Raw genomic sequence first — 8817 nt, forward strand, 5'->3', positions numbered from 1 at the left:
CAAAATAATTCAATACGAAAGACAACATAATTTATAACAAAAGAAATTATGTTAAAAAATATTAGAATATTTTGTAATAATTTTTTTATTATCATAAAATATTTTTATTTTGTAACAAAAAATAATTTTTGTTTTAAAATAATAATTTACAATAAGTTTAAATTTAATATAAAATTTTTGTTACAATACCTTTTTTTTTTTTTGGGTAGTGAGTGCAATATCCACTACTACTGTCAAAGTGCGTGGGAACCTTATTACTTGGAGTTCAACTTTTGATGCCACGCCAAAGACTTTAATTTGTTATTATCCAACGAGTCCACAATCACACCAAATCAACTCTCTCCAATTAATAATATCCAACTCAATACACATTTAGTGTAATAAGGTGTACATACAGTCACTAAGTGAAGTACCACATAAATCAATTTTCACGTACAGCTGTTAGAAAAGAACCATAGAAAACTAAATAAACCAATATTCTAAGAATATGTTTGTATTTTAAAGTTCAAGAAGATATAAAGATGTAATAATATTATATAAGCAATTCAAATTAAAGAAATAAATACCTAATAAAACTACGAGAGAGAACAAAATTAAATGAAAAGGAGTGTGCATTATTTTTATTTGTACACCCAATCATATACCTTTTAGTCAATCATCCCCAACATTTGTTACCTCTTTTGTTTTAACTTTTAAGAGACAAATCAATGCAAGACACTCTAAGACTAATTATTGTTAGCTATAAAAAGTAGGGAAAAAAACACTCATTTTCTTTGTGAAATGTATAAATGGTATTTTCCTTTCTTTTATTTATAAAATATATATATTTTTTATATAAGATTAAAAAAAACACTTTAACATAAAAAAATTATATATATATATATATATATATATATATATATATATATATATATATTAGTGATAATTATTTGGTTGATTCAAATAATTATTTATTTTTAATATTTTTTACATAATATAAATATTTTGGCTTGTTACAAAAATTATATAAATTTTTTATCTATTTCATGATTATTGATAAAATATTAAAAATAAGTAAAATTTATTATATTAATAATCATGAAATATATAGAAACTTTAAATTAAATATTTTGTAACAAGTTCAAATATTTTATATCATCTGACAAAATAAAAAAAATTATGACAATAGCAAATAGATAAAATTTATTACATTAATAATATAAAAATATCTAAAACGTTTTAAATTAAATATTTTTTATTCAAGTTAAAATATCCTATATTATGTGATAAAATATTAAAAATTAAAAAAAATTTTGCACAATAATAAATTATTATTATTATTATCAATCAAGTAATTATTACTAATATATATAATTATAATAATTATTAATAGATATTTTAGTCAAAATAAACTAAAATGTATATTATTTTAATTTTACAAACACAAATAAATATATATATATTTATATATATATATTACAAATAAAAAAAAAGAGGATGCCATTTAAACATTTTGTGGAAGATAAAAGTATCATTTTTTCTAAAAAAAATATTATTCTTAATCAGTAATAAGTTTCTTTTCATGGTAATTCGTCGTGGATCGGAATTTTATTTACTAATTTGTTATTGGTCAATGAATTGCTACATGCACAAAGTGAGATTTGAATCTCTTATACTTGTTTAAACAGACTAATAAGTTAACAACTGGACCAACCCAACTTGATTTTAATTAGTAATAACTAATAAGTTAAACCCACCCAACCAACCTTCGAAATCAACCAACCCAAATCCCCCCCCCCCCCCCCCCCCCCAAAACCACAAAAAACCTTTAACATTTTAATCTATAAAAAATGGTGAAATTTGTTTTCCTGTTTTTTTCCACTTCCATGTATGCATGATGCCATGATTACAAAAGAATATATTATTTGCCAATATAATGAACAAACCAAACCCACTCTCTCTCTCTCTCCACTATATCACACACTCATTATAAATTGGTGCACAAGTTTAGTTTGAGATCATCACATAATCAATATCCAATTCATCAGATATTGTATTGGTGCATAGAGTCACATAAAAAAGCTAATTAAGAAATTAGTAGAGGATACACACATGATGAAAAATTTCTCTAACTATGTGATGGCCGTAGCTGTGGCCATCTCACTGTTTCTTCTGGTGGTAGTATCTCCACCAGTAGAAGCAGTGACATGTAGTCCCCTACAGTTAAGTCCATGCTTGGCAGCATTCACGTCGGATACTCCGCCATCGAGCACATGCTGCCAAAGGCTGAAGGAGCAGAGGCCATGCCTTTGTGGTTACCTCAAGAACCCTAGCCTAAGGCAGTATGTTAATTCTCCCGCTTCTAGAAAAATTGCTAGCTCTTGTGATGTTCCCTTCCCCACATGCTAATTATATTATTATTATATTAAAATAAAAATAGTAATTACTTCATATGAATAGTAATATATATGTTATCTTAGCTTCGTTGTGTGATGTATCTTATATATATGGCACAATAAGAAAATAATTATGTTCAACGGTTGTACTGGCTTGAACACTATGAATGAATTACTTTAATATACAATGAAGGATTTGCCTTAATGAAGAGCAATGCTAGGGCCAACAACATTTGTGATTGGTAGCCATCAACTAGCCATCAATGATGATTTGATGGTGTGAGATTGGTGTGAGATTTCATCTAATGGCTCACCTTCCTCGCTAATTACATACTGGTCAAAATACAATAAAATTGATAATCCTTAGACTTTTCCTTGTAGAAATAGATATACTTTGATAATTGGTATGATCGTGATTATTTTTGAGTCAACAATTTATTCTATTGGGATAATCATTTTTGAGCATATTGATGATTAAGAAAAAGAATATAGTATTAAACATTATTTTCATGACACCCAATATAAAGCTTGTAACAATTATTATATGTTGTCAACTTTTCATCTCTATTTATATATAAAAATTGACGATAGTAGCAATTCAATATTGACGGTTCAATTTAACTGACTTTATTGAAGCTTATTTTCAAGTAGCTTCATGAGGTTACCCATTTAATTTCTTAGGTTGTGCCACAATATTCTTCATCTTCTAATAAAAATGATATTATGGTGAGTGTAAAAGCTAAAAAGACTAATTAATTATATATAAAGAGATTATTATTTTGCTCCTCTTTTGTTTTGTTTTATTTATTTATTTTTGGGTTTAGAGAGGTGGCTATTTTTCTATTATTAAAATATAATCAGTTTACGATATGACTTATAATAGGTCCGATAATCACTTTCTCTTTTATGGAAGAAAGACAGAAAGGTTCTATTCACTTCCCATGGCCTCTAGCTAAATTTTAAGACCAGATTATTATTATTATTGTTATTGTTATTATTATTATTGGATCAAGGAAAACGAGATTTTTATTTATTCTTTTGGTCGTGTGGAAAAACTAGATACATTTACTTTGAAACTAATAAGACAGCAACTCAAACGTTATTACTGTCTTTCTGAAAATAAAAATGTTCGGTAATTAAAAAAAATTAGTTAAAAATAGTCAAAATTTATCTTACTTAATATTTATTAATTATTATAATATTTATTAATTATTATAATATTTAATAAATACTAAATAAAATAAAATTTATTTATTTTTTGTATTTTTCTAATATTACGACTATAAAAATAAGCTTCTCTTTTGAGTCATAACATGGCCTCCATTAATTAACTATAGTCTAATATTATTGGGTCTTTTTTTTTATCTATAGATTGGACTTTCAATTTTAAATTATACACTCACACATATGATATTTTTTTTTAGGTTAAATTTGTATATAATGAGGATCGAATCTGAAATCTCTTAGTAGAAAAAAGAACTTATACCACTTGAACTAAGGTTCATTGGTCAATATTATTGGGTCTTAAATCAAGTTGATTAATTTCCAGAAGAAAAAAAAGGTTAACGCAAGGCCCTAGTCTAATGTTATGATCTTTATCTTGTAATAGGTGCATCCAAGCTCAAGACCTGATTGAGGCCAATAAAAATTTTTAGTTTTTTATTTATAAAAATAGAATATTGAGATATAAATATATAAACATAAAATTATATTTAGCATATGAGATATAGATAGAAATATTGTATTTTTAAAACACTGAATTAATATATTTTTTAAAATCAAAACCACCGGATAGGAGATTTTTTTTTCTTTTTATTTGTTTTATACTATTTTTTTATTTTTGGAGTTTACCAATGATCAAACTCTAAACTTTTTAAATAAAGAGTTTTGATACTATATTATAAAATTATTCATTCTAAAAGCTTAAAATAATAAGAAAAGATAATATTAATAGTTATATTTCTAATAGTTGAATCTACTTTAAAAAAATTCCAAAAAAAATTTGAACCCAAAAAAAAAAAAGAGAAATCCAAGTAACTTAGGTGGCATCTATCAAAATCTACTATATAAACCTTTTTATAATTTGTTCTCAACCTAAATGTCATTGTTGGTTGAATTTTGGTTGCATAATTACCATATTCGATCTTTTTGGTTATTATAGGAGACACCAATAATGAGTAAGTAATCGTGCCAAACCTACTCTTTCAAATTAGTATCCAACTCAATAGCTACTTATTAGAGGCGTGTAAGGGGTATAGATAGGGGTGGTAATATGTATCTTATTTGTGGATATTCAATCTGATTTTATTGGATTGGGTAGGGTTGTCAATTTAATTCGTAGTAGATAAGATAAGATGCGGGTAGAATTTTTGTGCAGGTAGGATAGGATGTGGGTTGAGTCTTAACCCTATCTAATCAACCTACATTCTATATATGTATATGTTATATATTTATATAAAAATATATTTTAAATGAATGTTGAATCTAAAATCTTTCACTAAATACAAAAGATCCTTGGCCAATAAAAAAAATTATTAATTAATAATTTAATTTTTTTTTTACATAAAAATCAGTTCTATTTTAAATTATCATCAAGTTATATAATAATAGTGTATTTTTTCTGTAACATGCGATTACCGAATAGAATTAGAGTTGAGATTCTTAACCCGCAAATAGAGTAGGATTGAATTTATATAAAAATTTTAGTCCACAAATAAAATTAAAGTTGAATATATACCGTATCATATTCTACTTATTACCATTCCTAGTTATATAGGATCATCAAGTGAAGTACCACATTACGTACGACACATTTTTCACATATGTTAATGTTTACTTGAATATAAAAACATGAAAAATATGATAAAACAATATATAAATAACTAGAAGAGACAACTACTAGACGAGGCGAATTACCAAAAAATAAATAAAGATTGTAAGGAAAATTAATATCCAACCTAATAGACACTGAGTCTAAGGGATATATATATAGTCACCTTGTGAAGTATTGCATATGAATTAATTTTCATAGATGCTAGAGGGTGATTGAAATGGTTAGAGATACCATGATTCATGTATTTTTTTTTGTTAATTCAAAATTTTTTAATAAGTTGTGATTTTATGGCATAATATTATAATTTTCGCGACAAAAAAAAAATTAGTTTGACGTTGTTGACTCTAAAAAAAAATTATACTTGATTGGGAAATACAAAAACATAAAAGAATATATATATATATATATATATATATATATATATATATATATATATATATATATATATATATGAGGAAAAGATAAGCATACAAGAAATAAAAAATATGAAAGAATAAAGAAAGAGAAGTATATGTAATGTGAATTGTATTTATATACCTAATCATACGCCTTTATCTTTAAATTTTATGATTAATTTTTTTATAGTTGTCTTATATAATTATTGTTCGATAAGTCAGATACCAGACGGTTTGGAGAAGTCTCTTGGATAGGAAGGTGGATTTTCGCCTGGTTTTGGGTCGCGATATGAAGATGGGAGCGGCCGACTTCCCGAGTACTTCGAGCAGAATGGGGGTATCACCTGCAAAGATATTCCGACACTCAAGTCAGAAAAATGTGCACGTGATATGAGAGTAGGGTTGTAGTAACGTACTTTGGGGAGGGGTAAGACCCTCCCCTTATATACCTTGTCAGTAGGGCGGGCCCCACAGGGGAAGGTCCTTCTAGGAAGGTTCCTTCTCCACAGCTGGCATGCAGCTAGCACCGAGGGTGCATGGCCGGGTCGCCAACCGGACGGGTCATGCGCATTGACCCATCCGAGCGGGTCGGGACGTCTTCGGGCCGGTTTGGCCGACGTGCCTATCTGGGCTGGGACGTAGCAGTGCCCCCAACGCGCCAGCTGTGGCCGCTGGTGGCGTGTTCCGTTTCCTCCTTCGTGGGTCGTCGCCTGGTGTTCAGTTGCTCGTGGTGAGGACGCGCCTCCTACATGTGTAAGCCTGTTCGTCGCTAAGGATAGCCTTTCGTCACCTCGTTCTTCGCGCCAAGTATTTAATGCTCATAATGGGTTATTCAAAACTCCGCGTGAAAAAACCATTATGCCCTGTCCTTCACGCTTCTTGGGTTGGTTTCTAAGTTCTCCGTTTAGTTTCTTTTTTCATTCCCTTACCATTATCCCACTATTTCTGCATTTGCCTTTTCTATTCTCCCATTCCCTGCTGCGATCCCTTGGTTTGCTTGCATTCGTTTTTCTTGCTTCTCCAGATCAATACAAGTACCTTTGGTAAGCTTTTATTTATCACTTTTTAATCTTCGTAGCCTTACCTTGCTATTCATGCCATTTGTTTCCCTGCTTTGTTCCTATATGCATGCTACTTTTGTATATCGAGCGTTATTAGCACTAGGTAGGCGCGTTAGGGGGGTTACCATTCCATCACATTGCCTTTTAAGATATACTTTGGCCATAGATTTGTTCGTTGTTTGATTGTAGTTATGAAGTAGGCAAAATGTAGTTTCTGGGCTAGTTCTGACATTCCGGTCACGTAGACTAACTGTGAGTGGTGCCCCCATTGTAGGTATGGCCCAATGTCATATTTTCCGGGCTCCCGTTGCGAAGGCGGCGTATGACTGGTATGCCTGGGTGACTTCTCACGTAAAGGAGACCCCTAACCAGATGGGTGGGGATGAGCTTACCGAGTTCTGCCAAGCTGAGTACTTATGTGGCGGGACTGACAAGGAATCCAATTATGTGGTTTTCGTCCCTGCCGCTCACGAGCGGATATACGAACTCAACTTGCACTCCCCCCGGATTGCCGACTGGATTTGGTTCTATAAGGCAATGTTTACCCAGTTGGGGGTTCAAATCTCTTTTTCACCTTTCCAAATGGCGCTGCTCAACTGGTGTGACGTGGCGCCATCTTTGTTGCATCCGAATAGCTGGGTTCTATCCGCTGTTTCGAGATGGTGTGCGAATACCTGAAGCTACCGGTCTTCATCGAGGTGTTCTTTTTTCTCTTCACCTTGACGAACCCCTCCAAAGAGGGAAAAGCGAAAAAGGGTTTCATGTCCTTCCGATCTGCCCAAGGCCGGAGGATTTTTGGTTTGTTCAAGGACTCTTATCATGGGTTCAAGGACAAATACTTCAAAGTTTGCCCCGCCAGAGGTCGTCATCCCTTCTGGTTGACACTGGAAGGGGAACGCCGTATCCCGACGTATTGGAGCTTCATGGTGGGAGCTAACACTTTAACTAAAGTAACTTATAAGGGGATGACCCAGAGAATAGGAGAGTTGCCGACGTATTGTTGGCCATTTTCGGGAAGAACCATGTTAATCCCCATTTCCTCATGGGTGATCGGGACGTGGCCAGGAACTATATACGTGAGTAGTTGCTAAATAGTGTGTGTGCATTTATTATCATCATTATCTATCCTCTCGATTTGACGATTAACAGGTTTCTATGTTTTTGCAGTGTCAATGTCTGCCGAGATGACAGGACTTGACGCTTTATTCAACACGTTTCTTGGTGGTGATAGTGACGATGAGCCGGCCAACGAGAATTAGGAGGTGCCCCCAGAAATAACGAGAACCAGGTGGTACCTCCCCCTCATGCCGCCGAAGTGTCGCCTCATAATGTTGCCAAAGCGCATGCCTCACCCACTCAGGGTGAAGTGGTCGGTGCAGGCGATGGCTCGTCTTCTCAACTAGAATTAGAAGAGGAGGAGGTGATTGTTGTGAGCAACCCGAAGAGGAAGAGGTCGTCCTCTAGCCCCGAGGGAGCTCTAACTGTAATGGAGAGAAACTTCGATGCCAGGAACTTTATTAATTCCCAACTTCTTCCTGGCATGGAGGATTTCTTCCACGGTGGGGATCTCCCTTCTCAGGCGAGGTGGATGTACCGCACACTTCTTCATGGAGCCGCCATAGCAAGGAAAGCGGAGTTCGCTTTGGTGGGAACACATTCGGTGCAGAAAAAACTCGAGTCCTCTTATAAAGTTGAAGTTGACTCTCTTCGGGAGAAGCTGGCTAGCGCGCAGAAGAAAGCCAAGGCTGTCAAGGAAAAGACCAAGATTGTTGAGGAGAAAGTGAAGACTTCTGATGCCGCTGGTTCCCGCCTAACCGAGCGAGAGCTGACTTTGGAGGGCCAACTCAATGCTGCTCAAGGTCGGGTGGCCGCATTGGAGAAGGAGCGCGATGAGGCCGCCTCGCTGGCGAAGACTACTCAAGCTGAAGCTGCCGAATATAAGAAGAAGTACAAGGAGACCATGAAGCAGGGGAAAAGCGCCATTTTGATGACTGAAGAGGCTCTTAAAGCCCAAGTGAAGCTGGTGGCTCCTAACTTCGACACGTTGGTAATTGGGGTCTTTAAGACCATTAGGGATGGTAAAATTATCGATATGTCGAAGAAGTGATCTTTGTAACTTTGTGAATTTTGTGATCTTTCGGTTTGTGAACTTT

General features: G+C 33.2%; 1 protein-coding gene across 1 annotated transcript; it reads left to right on the forward strand.

Annotated features, from left to right (window-relative positions):
* Positions 1-1985: 1985 nt before the first annotated feature.
* Positions 1986-2580, forward strand: LOC130982079 (non-specific lipid-transfer protein 2-like). The gene has a single exon (XM_057905935.1). It carries the CDS (start codon positions 2092-2094, stop codon positions 2386-2388), a length of 297 nt encoding a protein of 98 aa, XP_057761918.1. The 5' UTR covers positions 1986-2091; the 3' UTR covers positions 2389-2580.
* The last annotated feature ends 6237 nt before the right edge of the window (positions 2581-8817 follow it).

This window comes from Arachis stenosperma, chromosome 5 (assembly GCF_014773155.1).
Source record: "Arachis stenosperma cultivar V10309 chromosome 5, arast.V10309.gnm1.PFL2, whole genome shotgun sequence".
NCBI classification, from domain to species: domain Eukaryota; kingdom Viridiplantae; phylum Streptophyta; class Magnoliopsida; order Fabales; family Fabaceae; genus Arachis; species Arachis stenosperma.

Excerpts from the sequence above, each read along its gene's own strand:
- LOC130982079 (XM_057905935.1), top strand. The coding sequence starts at position 2,092 with ATGATGAAAAATTTCTCTAACTATGTGATGGCCGTAGCTGTGGCCATC.